We start from the raw sequence: 14,521 nt of genomic DNA, 5'->3' as shown, positions 1-14,521 counted from the left end.
CTTGTGCTCCACCACATCCAGCCAGGAATTTTTAAGTATATAATTGTAAAGCTATTCAGATTGTATATTTCTTATTGGATAAGTTGTAACAGTTTATTAAATTAATAATTTCATGTAAATTTTCATGTTATGTTGTTCATAGCATTCCAGTTGTTCTTTAGATTTCCAGGGGGTCTACAGTGAGGAGTACTGTTTTCTTCCTGGTGTTTTGTGATATTTCATTCCTGATAATGTACATGTTCACTGTTTTCAGTTATGCTAAAAGTATGCCAGTTTTGCTAGAACTGTGTCAATTTTGTTGATATTTTCAAAGAAACAACTATTCTATTTCATTGATTTTTTTTTTTCTAACTTCCCTTTTACTTATCACTAAAGTAGTCTTAAAACTCACCCACGTCAGCTCAGGAAATTTTGCAGAAGAGGGGATGGAAAAATTGTAAGAGCCTCAGGTTGAGACATCATGCCAGAGACATTCCCTCCCCCCAAAATAAGTGACTGCTTCTCTCACCATGTATTAACCACAACCCCATGGGGAATGCCTGCAACCCCACTGAGGAACGTCCCTGGTGGAATGGGGGCAGGGACAAGGGAAAAGAGGGTACCAACACATGCTGTATCCATACAAAACATGGTTAATAATAATAAAACATTAAAAATATTTTAAAACATAATAGAAAAATGTTCAGTTTGGGGGCTGGAGAGATGGCTAGTTGTTTCCAGAGTCTAATGGCCTGGGTTTTATTCCACAGTATCCATATTAAATCAGATGCACAAATTGGTGCATGTGTCTGGAGTTCATTTGAAGTGGCAAGAGGCCCTGGTATGCCCATATTCTCTCTCTCTCCCCCCCCCTCTCTTTTTCTTGTAAATATAAATAAATAAATGTTAAATTAAAAATATTTAATTTTTACTTATTTATTTGAGAGAGGCGGAGGTGGGAGGAAGAGAGAGAGAGAAAGAGACAGAAAGAAAGAAAAAAAAGAAAGAAAGAAAATGGGCCTCCAGAAGCTGCAAACAAACTCCAAATACATGAACATACTTGTGTATCTGGCTTACGTGGGTCATGAGGAGTTGAACCTGAGTCCTTTGGCTTTGTAGGCAAGTGTCTTAACCACTAATCAATCTCTACAGCTCCAATTTTTAAATTAATAGACAATTACACATTTTTCTTAGTCTCTTGAGTAAGTGCTGTTATTCACAAAGGACATAATTTGGTAGCAATGATCATGGAATCATTTCAGAAATATGAGCCTTGTATGTGCCCTTAGTACATTGTGGTTGCATGGTGGTTGTCGTCTTGGAATCCCCTCTCTAAAGTACAGACATGAAGTGGTAGTGATAATGGGGTGGGAAGACAGTACAAGGCTACATATTGAACGAGCCAAATAAACAGATAACCTTCAATCCCACAAGGCAGTAGTGTCATTCAAGGGTAAGGAAGAACAGTTTGTTTGGTATTAATTCTGCTATACTGATAAAGGGCCTGGAAAGCTATATCAGCAGGTAAGAGTGCTTTCTGTACAAGCATGAAGACCTGAGTTCAACCCCCAGCAACCATGTAAAAATCTGAGAGTAGCCAGGCACTCCTATAAACCCAGCACTGAGGCAGGAGAATCACAGAGGCTTGATTCTCTGAGGCTCTGATTGAAAACAAATGGCAGCCCCAGGTAGAGACTCTGGAAGAGTGATAGAGGAATACACTTGGCATTCTTCACTAGCCTCTGGATGAGTGAACACTGTGTACTCATCAGTATACACATATGCATGCATACATCATACTCACTCACATAACATACATGTGCATACACACACATAAAGCAAAATAATTTATAATGAAGTATTTTTATTTTTATAAGATTATGTAAGGAATCAAGGTGGGGAGAAGCCCTGAGCTCTTCATTGATAGCATTTGGAACTAGTTTTTTGTGGAGGGGGTTTCAAGGAAGGGTTTCACTCTAGCCCAGGCTGACCTGGAATTCACTATGTAGTCTCAATGTGGCCTTGAACTCACAGTGATCCTCCTACCTCTGCCTCCCAAGTGCTGGGTGTGCACCACCATGCCTGGCTTAGATATTTTTTGAAGATGCTACCCTGTACTTAAAGTGTTATAAGGGGAAGATCTGAGGTCCTAGGGTCCAAGAGCCTAAGTTGGAATTATGTCTCTACCATTTGTACCTTTGTGACCTTGGATAACTCATTTTACCTCTAATTCTCAGTTGCCTCATGACTTAAATAAGGACAGTCATAGTGTGATGATAAAAATGTAGTTACTAGTAAATGTGGTGAAGAATTCTCTAACTGGGAGATGAGAGTGATGCTCGGTGGTAGCACACTTGCCTAACATGTGTCATGCCCTGGGTCCATCCCCAACATTACATCAGAAAGACAAAAAAAATATTCTTTCATTATATATGTTCTCTGAGCTGGGTGTGGTGGCTCATGCCTTAATCCCAGCACTTGGGAAGCTAAGGAAGGAGTATTGCCAAGAGTTTGATGCTATCCTAGGTTATAGAATAAATTCCAAGTCAGTCTTGACTAGAGTGAAACCATGCCTCAAAAAATATGCCCTTTGAGCCAGGTGCAGTGTCACACACCTTTAGTCCCAGCACTTGGGAGGCAAGAGGTAGGATTGCCATGAGTTCAAGGCCACCCTGAGACTACATAGTGAATTCCAGGTCAGCCTGGACTACAGTGAAACACTGCCCCGGCCAGCGGGGAGTCGAACAAAGAAGCGAGGTGAAAATTAACCTGAATGAAAGAAGGCAAACAGACACAAGAGGGAGACCATGCTAGATGTTTGTCATGGCCTTGAGAGTTTATTCTTACATGTAGGTTTATATAGGGTTGTAGGGGGAAGGGGACATGGCCAGGGCAAGGAGTTGTCAGGAAACCTAGAAGGGATGTAATTAGGTGTTCATCTAATCTTGCCCAACTGGCTTAACATCCTGACTGCACCAGGCTTCACATCCTGACCATAAACTGGCCTTTTGCAAAAGATATGATTCTGTAAGCAGTCTGCTGACCGGTTCCAGAAGTACCTTACAGAAAGCTGGATGGACCAGCTTTCTGAGTAATGAGTAATGAGCAGGCCCAGGCAAAATGGAGAGGCTTTTGCTCTATGGCTCCCGACAAAACACTACCTTGAAAAACCAAAACCAAAACAAAACAAAATGCTCTTTGATACATGGTAAACATTTATTATATTTTAGCTGCTATATCCATATCCCAAGTAAGCCAGATGCACAAAGGTGAGGCAAGCACAAAGTCACACGTGCCCACTAGGTGGTGCAAGTGTCCGGAGTTTGAATGCAGTGGCTAAGGCCCTGGTGGGCCAATTTTCTTTCTCTTCTCCCCCATCTCTAAAATAAAAAAAATAAAAATAATATTTTATTGTATAATAGTATGTTATTACTATTATTCCAATCACCTAAATAACAGTAGAACTAGAACTAGAGAACTTTTGGATGCCCTAACCTGGGGCAAAAGGGAGTGCTGGGGGGCTGGAGAGATGGCTTAACGTTTGCCTGTGAAGCCTAAGGACCCTGGTTTGAGGCTTGATTCCCCAGGACCCACATAATTCATATGCACAATGTGGCACATGCATCTGGAGTTTGTTTACAGTGGCTGGAGGCCCTGGTGCACCCATTCTTTTTCTGCCTATATGCCTCTTTCTCTATCACTCTCAAATAAATAAATAAAAAATAAATATTTTAAAAAGGGGGTGCTGTTATGGTATCTTGTGGGTAAAAGGCAGGGATAATAATATCCTATAGTGTACAGAACATTAGACCCCCCAACAGAGGATTAATATGGTCTCAAATGTCCATAATACTGGATTTGCAAAACCCTTCTCTGACATTATGGCAAAGTTCAATTCACTTTGAGTAATCTAGAAATAATTAAAGAAGGTGAAAGGCTATGTCAAGTCAGAGGCCACAAAGAAAAGAAAGTAACTGAAGTTGGGTTCCTGGAATTCAGGTTGGAGCTTTGGACAGTGTGGTTTGCTTGTCTAGAAAAGGTGGCCATCTTTGTCTTCTAAATATTGTTGTTTTTCAATAATATAGTGGGATTTGTTCTTTCTGTCATATATGTGTAAATATAAATTCATATATTCATTGCTTAACAACAATTAACTTTGTTTTGTATTTTTTGTATGGACTTTTTCTTGCTTTATGAAACCGATGAATCCCCCCCAAATTTATATGAATTCATTTTGTATGTGGTGTATTTATTCCTATGTATATTACAGTATCATAGTATATTGTATGTAGCATATAGTATATTTAGAGACTTAGTTTCATTCCTAAATGGTCTTCATTTGACCTGGCTCCTAACATTGTTGTTTTACATTTGGCAGCCCGTCTGCCTCTTAGGTTTTAGAGATTGGGAAAAACTGAAGATCATTATGCAGCTCAGTGGTCAGGACTTGTCTACTGTGCTCAAGGCTCAGGGTGTCATTCCAATCCCTGACTGAAAAAAACAGAGTGGTATGGATTTCTATTGAGACAGCCATTTTCATGGACATGATCCAGGTCAGGAGCCCAGAGCTCCTGGCATGGCTGTTGTCCCCATCATACTTACGATCCCTTCTTCTGCTGCCCAGAGTTGGTGTGGAGGAGCTTTCTGAAGAGGACCAGAAAGAACACGGCTGGCAGTACTTCAGGTGACACAAGAGCATTCTCATAAAACAATTAACTGAGCCTTGCTTTCCTCTTCCTTCTAACAAGAGATATTTCTTTTGATGCTGGTTGATTCTTCCTTGCCAAGTGCACCAACCTTCGCACAGGTTAATGAGTTCTAACCATTCCTTCTGTCCTTTCTCTGCATTGATTGGTGTGCCGCTGCTCTTGGGATTCTTCCCCTTCCCCCACATTGTGGACCATGTGTTTTCAACACCAACCTCTGAGGTACCACTGAGCTCATTTTTAGAGCCATGGATACTTTTTCCATAAAATGCTGCTTGTGATCTAGTTAGTAGGGCTTGTAACTCATGCAGAGGACTAGAATTTCATATGTCAGCATTGACAGGGGCATATCATATAGCATATTAATTAAATGACAGTTGTATTGTGATTTTTTTAAGTATATATTTGTACTTTTTCCTGATAATTCAGATGAGAACATTTTTTTAAAAAAGGGATAAAAATTCTGTAATGCAGTTTATCAGTGTACATTCAAGTTTACAAAGTAGTTGTGCTTAAGGGTGGTAAACTTGAGCTTCCTCTGTTCCTTTCTGGATCTGTTTCTGACATGTTTTCTTCCTGGTTTGATCTGATGGTTTATGTACCCAATGCAAATTAGGCTTGAACTCTGTTCTACTAATTTAACTCCCCAAGGACAGGGTGAAAGGAGAAATAGTTGTAATGAGGTATTGGTGTTGGGATACCATGGTCCAGATGAACATAATAATGATATGCATGACATTAATTGAAGTATTTAAATAGTTCATTTTGTTCATGTTTCTTTTTTAAAAATTTTTTTTGTTTTACTTTTATTTATTTAAGAGCAACAGACACAGAGAGAAAGGCAGAAAGATAGAGAGAATGGGCGCACCAGGGCCTCCAGCCACTGCAAATGAACTCCAGACATGTGCACCCCCTTGTGCATCTGGCTAATGTGGGACCTGGGGAACCGAGCCTCGAACCGGCGTCCTTAGGCTTCACAGGCAAGCACTTAACCGCTGAGCCATCTCTCCAGCCCTGGTTCATGTTTCTTATTTCCTCCTGTACACACACACAGTTTATTTCTGAAGACTTGACTTTAGGTACGAGTAAAGTTACAGAGAAATATTTTCCCTCAAAGCATACCACCTTTAAGGAGGTAGATCTTTTAGGCTGTGTTATTACACTTGGGACATTAGAGATTATGATTTGGTGCTCAAGCTTTTAATTGAAAGAATGTATCTCAGAAGCCAATAAATTACTCAGAGTCCTGACTATTCTAGTTTAAAAAATATTGATGACTGGGGCACATATTTAACATATATGTGGCATTGAGTTTAATTTTTATTATTACCAAAAACATTTATTGATTAAAATAGAATACTTCTAAAATTTCATGATATTTTATCTGTTAACTAAAGTGGACAAAGTATTATACCAGAAGGGAAGTTATTAAGTTTTTGATATTTATCCATTTTAGAATGAACACATTTGATTCTGCATTTTCTCATTTGGTATGGGATTTCTTCATTTGTCTTATTCTTCATGGCAAAAAGAATAATTCAGTTCATTCTGGAAGGAAAGACTGTTGTATGTATTCTATTGAACTCAACCTCGATGTATCAGGAGAATGCTAAAATGTGACATAATAAAATATCACAGAAAGTTCCACATTTGTATAGTATCTCAGATCAAAATCTTTGTAGCAGGTCAGGAGTGGAAGACAGTTGCCTGAAACTCTGGAATTTCAGACAGTTGTTTTCTAGTCAAGTCTTCTGTGGCTTTCAATTTGCAGTGCTCTGTCTGCTCTTTCTTGCTGCCTAGTGCCACTCTGAACACTAACCCCTCGATTTACCTCCCATTCCCAGAGACCAGTTTGATTCTGGGCTCTGCCCCAAGGGTGGAGCCTTTTGTAGGGAACCCAAGGTACTGTGTCATCCTTGGGGATTGATCCAAGGGGCCCTTAAGCATACTAGAAAAGTAATTATTAAGTCACCACAAAGTAAACAGCCTTAAACAGGGAAAACATTGCAGAACATCTTTTCTGTCTCATAGCCACTGGTCTGTTTTCTTTTGGGCTGAGACAAAGCAGAGAATCAGGTCTGTATTTCTCCTTCTTGAATTGTTCTTCTAAAAAGTGCCCCTTTCTTGGGCTGGACAGATGGCTTAGCGGTTAAGCGCTTGCCTGTGAAGCCTAAGGACCCCGGTTCGAGGCTCGGTTTCCCAGGTCCCACGTTAGCCAGATGAACGCGTCTGGAGTTCGTTTGCAGAGGCTGGAAGCCCTGGCGCGCCCATTCTCTCTCTCCCCCTCTATCTGTCTTTCTCTCTGTGTCTGTCGCTCTCAAATGAATAAATAAATAATGAACAAAATTATTTTTTTTAAAAAGTGCCCCTTACTTAAATTCTTCTACTAAGTGCTTAATGCTAGTAGTTAGGACCTCCATGAGACCCCATGAACAATCCCCAATTACTCTGACTGTAGGAGGACCCAGGCACTACTTTCAAGCTCGGTGCTATCTGGAGTTGGTGTTACATGTCAGCCACAAGGTTGATAGCAAGTGTCCACAACAAAGGTTAGAACTTCCACACATATGGATGATAAAATCAAGGAAAAGGGTTGTTGAATACAACTATCTCCAGAACTCCAAGTTTCCAGGGAATTGCACAACCAGATCTGAATATGAATGCATTGGTTGGAGTTTGATGAGCTATGTCCAAGTTAACTAGCAGGGTTTTTTTTGCCCTTTACTTTTAGAAGACAGAATCTAAATAAAATATTTCCAGAATTATCTAGAAAACTCAAAAATTATTAGAATTTGCATTTTCTTATTCCCTTTGTTTATCTGTGATAGCACCCTATGTTCGTCATGAATCTTTACAGTTTGTGGTTTTTCAAACCCTGAAATACTAAAGCTCATGAATCATCAATAGGAGTTAATTAGATTAAATTATAGTAATAGGAAAACAGTCTGACATGTTTTTTGAATTTTTGTTTTTACCAAGGATATAATTAAGTATTTTCTTTATAATTGTGAAAGTTTTAAAACTGGAAAAAAAAAAAAACAGGGGAGGGCAAGGATGGAACAATGAATATTCACGTAACTAGCCTGGATTTACCACTTAATAACATTTGGGGGATTATTTTTGCCTTTTACTTTTTATCATGCTCTTCTACTTCAAAATACTTTAGAGGGGGCTGGAGAGATGATGGTTCAGAGTTTAAGGTTCTTTCTTTCAAAACCCAAATGGACTGGCTTTGATGCCTCAGTATCTACATAAAGCCAGATGCACAAAGTGATGCATGTGTCTAGAGTTTGTTTACAGTGGCAGAAGACCTGCTGTGCCCTTTTCTCTTTTCTCTCTTCTTCTCCCCCCCCTTCTCTCTTTCTCTCTCTTCTTCCCTCTGTTTCTTCTTGCAAATAAATAATAAAAATATTTTTTAAAATGAAAAAAGAATACTTCAGAGTACTTTGCTGATGCCCTGACTCACTGTTCCTAAACATTTTAGGTGAACCCATTTGGGAAAAATGACATTAAAAATTTTACACATAGAATCCAATAGAAGTTTTTGTTGATTGTCATGTATGTTTAGGGTTCTTTGTTCCAGGACAAGCCACTCCATTTCTGAGGTCTCATGACTTTGTTTAAAGTATTCAGTATTGTTATTTAACAAAATATCGCATAGTTGGGATTTTGCTGATATTTTCATCCTTCCTAGAAGTAAATAATTACTTTTGTCAAAAAATATCATAAAAGTGATGCTGTACATTTTTTGTTGTATCCTATCAGGATTCACAGATAGTCAGGATATTCATTGTTAGTGATGTTCCATTCAGTCCTTCGGTTTGGATTGTATAGTGATCTCAAGTTATCCATACACTTATCTTTTGACACCATGCAGATGGCCAGATTCCCAATAATATAGTAGTAGAATCATTTATTTATAAACCTTACTTTAAACAGTGATTGCACTAAGGATAAAAATGAAGATTTCCTAATTCTTTCATTTATAAAAGTTTAAATTCTCTGAAAAAGAAATTGAATTGTATTTTATATACTGATAAGTAATGAATCAGTTCAAGCAAAATTTTATTTAATATTTATAGTATTTGGAGTTCTGTTCCAGGAGCCAAACAGAAATTTGGGTGTTTTTACTAAGAAATCAAAAAATTAGCAAGTAGTTGTTGCTTTGGTACTTTTTTCTAGGATCTGCACTGTTCATTGTCCACACTGCACATGTAGCTATTTCCATTTTAATTAGCTAAAGAGCTAACTTGTAAGATGCAGCTCCTCACTCTTATTATAAGCGCTCAGTGGCCACATGTGCCTAATGGGTACCATATTGGACAATGTAGGTAGAGAACTCTGACATCATTACAGAAAGTTCTAGTGTATGATACAGATCTTAGAACTTCTCTCAGTTTTCCTGAGAACAAAAGGTCAAACCTCACAGGCTTGGGATGAGATTAGAATGGCCATAGTTTCACGAGTTCACCATGAAATGTTTTAACTGCATGACTTAGGCTGTGTTTGGAATTTTGGCCTAGTCACATGGACCTGAGATGAATGGGTAAATTCCACTTATGTTTCTAGGACCTGAATGAAAATTGTCCAAACATAGTCTTGATAAGTACTTCTTTTAGAGCAGAATTTATTTGAAGTTTTTCTAGGTATAGTGACCCATACCTGTAATCCCAGCATTCAGGAGTCAGAGACATGAAGATTTCCACAAGTTTGAGGCTGCAATGATGATATATAGTAAATTTCAGACCAGAGCTATATAATAAGACATATATTACCAAAAATACAAGTTATTGTCTTATAATAGAGAATACAGGAATAGAGGGGCTAAATTTTATTTGGCAGATCTTAACTATATTTGATTTTATTTAATTCATGATAGTATAAGACACACTGAAGTATTTCTCCCCTGTCCATGGGCCTGTTTCATCTGGGCTCATAAAGTCAGCTTGTTGTTATCTTTACAGAAGTGGAAGCTCTTACAGAAGCTGTTATACCTCTTTCAACATCCATAATAGTACAGGAAGAAGAGATTGCTAGTGACAGATCAGAAGTGCCATGTTCTTGGCCACAGTATATACTGTACTCTTCAGCAGCTTCTCTGTGGTTAGGCTAAGGACAGCCATGCCACCTGCTATTCTATGAACTGACCTACAGATGCTGGCTCTAAGTCTGCACCTAGCTGCTTTAGAGTCCACAAAACAAGGCTTAATAGTTGACCTCTGCCTGTTGACTTTATAGATGGAGATAGAACTATCATATAGAGGGTATTTTTATATGGAATGCATATTTAGGAATTAAAAAAAGAGGTGAAGGTTGAAAGTCCACACCTAGGAGCTCCAAATGCAGTCTCCCCTGCAGATACCTTCATATACAAGACACTTTGTCTGACCTGGAACTCTGGGGTGAGATTTTTGGGTAGCCTCTTAGCCTATAAAATAAATGGTTTTCATGTCTAATGCCAGATCTCTCTGAAATTTGTCTCCCCCTAGATAATGTCCTATGTGAGGGTTCATCTCCATGTATCTGAATCCACCGCTTGGAACCAGCCTCTAGCATGGAGCTAAACCCATCTGATTCAGTGCAAAGAGCCCACTGTAGGATTTTAGTAAAATTCCAGAACACTGTATGGCATAGGAGGCACTCAGTAAATATGTACTGAGTACATTATTCTATCTGTGGTGAAAACTTTGCCTCTAGCATGATATGGGCTAGCTGCTTCCTTTCCTTCTCTGTCTCCTTCCCCAGGGGTACACACCCTAGGCAAGTGTCTAACAAACTTGGCACAGGACAAAATAGAAGCTAGCTTTGAGAGGCTGGGAACATCTGTGTTGTCTTCTGTTCTTCACTTCCATGAAGGAGGAATCCATGTTCTGGTAGCTGGATGCAGGTGGACAGTTGGTGGCATGTGCCATTTTCCAGAGACCTTGCTCAGGGCATAAGCACACAGGACCCATTAACATTACACTTTTGGGATCTGCTGCAGTATGGATCTGACTTCTGCCTGACAGCCTTCCTCTCTTTGTAGCTAATCATTCCTTTGATTCAGGAAAGTGGTTGCAGACTTGCAGCTACCAAGGCTGCTATGAACCAAACTAATGCTTTCTGTTTCTCTCCTTGTCTCTTTCCCTGGTGACATTTAGAGTTGGTGTTGACCCAGATCAAGACCCTCCACCCAACAATGACAGCTTTCAAGTCTTACAAGGGGTAAGTCACAGGATGCTTCTTCTTAGGGAAGACATAATTTAAAAATCACTAAAATTGAGTGAGCATTTGCTCCATGCTGGACACCTCATTGTCATCTTAATAACATGCTTTTAGGTGAGTACTGTTTTCTCTGTTGTATAGGTTAGAAGCTGAAAAGAGGGTTGAGTGAGTCCCCCAAGGCTGGAGAATGAGAGAAAAAGATGTGTTGTGTAAGTAAAACAGGTTAGGGGCAGCTGGATACCAAGATGGAGAAATTTCATCTAACCAGATCCAGGCCAGCTGTTTCCCATCACTGCTCCCTCAGCACTCAAACACCTGTAAGAGGAAGAAAGTGAGATGGGTTGGCTGGTTTCTTGCACCAGAGCTTACTGTAAGTCTTGTAAGACCTTCAGCTAGCAGTGTTACCAGCAACAAAAGATATAAGTCATTTGTGCTGGCAGTGCAGCCTGAGGAATCTCCATCAAGTCTTGGGGGCCTCTAGTGATGTGTATCTGGGTGCTTGACATCTGCCAAGTTGGTTCATTAAGCAGAAGAAAAGATGCAGTAGAAGAGTCGAATGTGGATGTTAGGAGATGAACACATCTAAGCGCCTCAGCAGTAATTGTATATGTGATTTGGGGGCTTGGAAGCTACCCCATCTGCAACTAGGATTAGATACTAGGGATCATAGGTACTAGTATACTTACTTTTCTTATGCACAGAATGCTGTCCTTGAAGGGGGATATTTTTTAAAAGTTCACAGCACAGGTTTGCAGTTGAAGAAGGGAGTGCTCCTGAGAATGACACCTGATGTCCCCTGGCTTTCCCATGCATGGACATGCACATGTACACATACACAAGCAAAACGAAAAAAATAAAAATACTGCTGTCAGGCTGGAAAAAGCAGGCAGAATTCTGGTGGTGAGTAGTGACTGATGGCCCTGCTTAGAAAGGGCCTTCTTCTTCCAAGTCCTCCTTGCCTGACCTTCTCAGTCCAGAGAGCCACTAGCAGCAAGCCTGGGAATACACAGTGACCTTGAAACATGGGAAGCCAGAGAGATAAGTGGACTTTTCATTCTTGGGTAAAAACCTGGGTTCTTGCAGTTTCCCCTGAAGCATATCCACCTTCCATACTCAGTGTTATCATGAAACTTGAATCAGATGTTTATCCTTTACTAGAAGAGAAAGAGCAGTTCTACTGACCTCATTTTCCAAATGATTTTCCTGAAAGCAATAGATAAAGACAGTGATATTTGAAGGGAAAACTTTTTTGTTGTTATTGTTGTTCTTTTTTTTATAATGAGGCCATTTTTTCTTATTGATTCTAGAAGCCCAACATATCATAGATTCATTGTTAGGGACCATTAACTCATGTGGGAGAAGGGAGTGGAGAATTGGCTGAAACCTTTGGCTCTTTGAGGGGAAGCATAAGAATATTGTAGGCAGACTTCATCTTAGTGTCCCTGTCAAGTTTGACTCATTAGAACAAAACAAGACCTGAATATGTAGTTGTTTTGTTTCTCTGGAGGTCTTGGTGACTTTTGCAACCAAAAACCAAAAACATGCTCAGCTGGAAGCAAGCTGCCTGGCCCCAGGGGTGGCCTCTCCTCTCCTTAAAGGGAAATTTTTCATGCCAGACCAGGCATAGCTGAGATTTCTGTTGACCATGCATGCAGCCACATCATTCACTTCCTTCCCCGAGTTTCCAGAGGAGGATTTGTTGATGAGGCCCCCTTGGAGCTGCTAAGGCCATGACTCCAGCCTTTATCATATCAACAAGCGGATGTTAGTGGAATGTGGAGGAAAGGAAACTATAGTTTCTGTGTGTATGAGTGTGCACACGCACACACGCGTGCATATGTGTACGTATTCATAGGTAGTGAGAACTATTGAAAATGGCTGTTTATAGTTATATTGACCTGAGGCTTTGTGAGCAAATTGTATTCATTTGTTTCTGGACCCTCTCCCAGTTTTGTTTTTTTTTTTTTTTTTTCCAGGCTGAAACCAGATACCCAGTCACCAAAATTTTAACTTGTTACTAAAGTGACTTTCCTCAGATTATTACTTTCTTACCCTGCTTACCCCCACCAACTTTTACTTTTTGTCCTTTCCTCCTTGGGCCCCTTGTTTTCCTATTCTGGTATTTTTTATTTTGAAGTAACTTTAATTTGTTCATCTACTCAACAAACGTTTCTTGATCATCTGTTATGTATCTGATCGCCCTTCAGGCTCTGAGAATAGGCCTGCAGCAGAGAGTGTGTCTGTAGTAAGGGTCTGGGCTTGGTGACTGTGTAATTGAATGGGGGATGGGTAGGGGGTGTGTGGCAGCAATCAAAGTGGAGGGCCTTATCTGCTTTCTGGCCCCCCCCAACACAGGCCAATCCTTGCTACTCAGAATGTCTCTGTGGCCCAGCAGCCTGGAAGTCAGGAACTAGCTTATTAGAAATGCAGACTCCCAGGCATCTCCCAGCCCCAAAGCAGGATCTGCATTTTTATCTGATCCTTGGGAGTTTGTGTGTATTGTGAGATATCCTGGGCTGAGCCTGGAAAACTCTAAGCACTTTATCTCTGTGGTAACATCAAAGACTTGATTCCTGGCTTTTAACTCTTTTATTACCCAGTGCTGCGACATTTTAGGCTTTTTAAATTATTAATTAGTTTTGTACCCAGCGAATACAGTCCATTTGATGATTTTAGGCGTTTGACATAAGAATGTTCCAAGTCATTTACTTGCTCTTCTGTTCCCTCTTAACTTAGTGGGGCTGCTGTGATAAGTTTCTATGAAGCTCATAGCTGAAAACACCACGTTGCATTGTCTGACAGTTCAGTAGGCTAGAATTGGTGAACTCAGTCAGCTTCTTCACTTCAATGCAAAGTCAAAATGTGGAAGGGCTGAGTTCTCAGGGAGAACCCATTTGCAGATTCATTCAGGTTATTGCTAGAACTCACTTCCTGTCAAGTGTAGTGATATTGACTGCTACTCAGATTTGGAGGGCTCCTTTGGAGAGATTTCAGGTTCTTGTATTTTGGAACAAAGACTTGAGCAGAGACACACACAGTTGTAGCAGAAATAGAGGCAGTTTATTAAGATATGATATACTTTAGTCAGATGTGAGTTCACTGTGAGTTCAATGAGTTCCCAGGTAAGCCTGGGATAGAGTGAAACCCTGTCTCAAAGGGAGAAATAGAGAACACACAGTTTGAAGGGGGGGAAAGTGACCCAGATGGGGAGAAAGTTTAGCAGCTCAAATGGCCTTTTTGTATGACTGTTATGGGGTTGCAAGTGCTTAAGCCCCTCTGACCTCTGGATGGTCATAGAACTCCCCAAGCCAGTGGCTTTCAAGTTCTTGCCTTATGATTAACAAAGGATTAAAAAAACATAGACATAAAGAAGGGTAAACTGTAAAAGATTTATTTTACTAGAGAGTAGAAATAAGAGTGAAGAAAAACAGAAACATACCCAAGCAGATACCCAGCTTGGGGGGGGTTCTGAGAGGGAAAATCCAGAGAAACCCGCGTGGAAACTTGGATTGAGTCTTTTTATAAGTTAGCTATTCTATTTTCATAAGTCTCATTGCCAAGTTCAAATGTATTGGAAGGGCCTTGATTGGTTGGTGGGCCCAGGAGGAGAGCACAGACTCATAAAAGGCCCA

General features: G+C 40.0%; 1 protein-coding gene across 2 annotated transcripts in view; it reads left to right on the top strand.

The window, feature by feature from the left end:
- Slc9a7 (solute carrier family 9 member A7) overlaps nucleotides 1-14,521 on the top strand; it is a 174,943-nt gene that overhangs the window by 139,494 nt on the left and 20,928 nt on the right. The window contains exons 13-14 of one of the 2 annotated variants that reach the window (XM_045140358.1): nucleotides 4,604-4,663; nucleotides 10,826-10,889. In XM_045140358.1, the coding sequence (XP_044996293.1) occupies nucleotides 4,604-4,663; nucleotides 10,826-10,889 (124 nt within the window). The remainder of the gene's footprint in view (nucleotides 1-4,603; nucleotides 4,664-10,825; nucleotides 10,890-14,521) is intronic. The other variant, XM_045140359.1, reaches the window with a different exon arrangement.

The sequence above is a fragment of the Jaculus jaculus genome, chromosome X (assembly GCF_020740685.1).
Source record: "Jaculus jaculus isolate mJacJac1 chromosome X, mJacJac1.mat.Y.cur, whole genome shotgun sequence".
NCBI lineage: Eukaryota > Metazoa > Chordata > Mammalia > Rodentia > Dipodidae > Jaculus > Jaculus jaculus.
The sequence above is the reverse complement of the archived record's forward strand: the minus strand, read 5'-3'. Positions and strand labels throughout refer to the sequence as shown.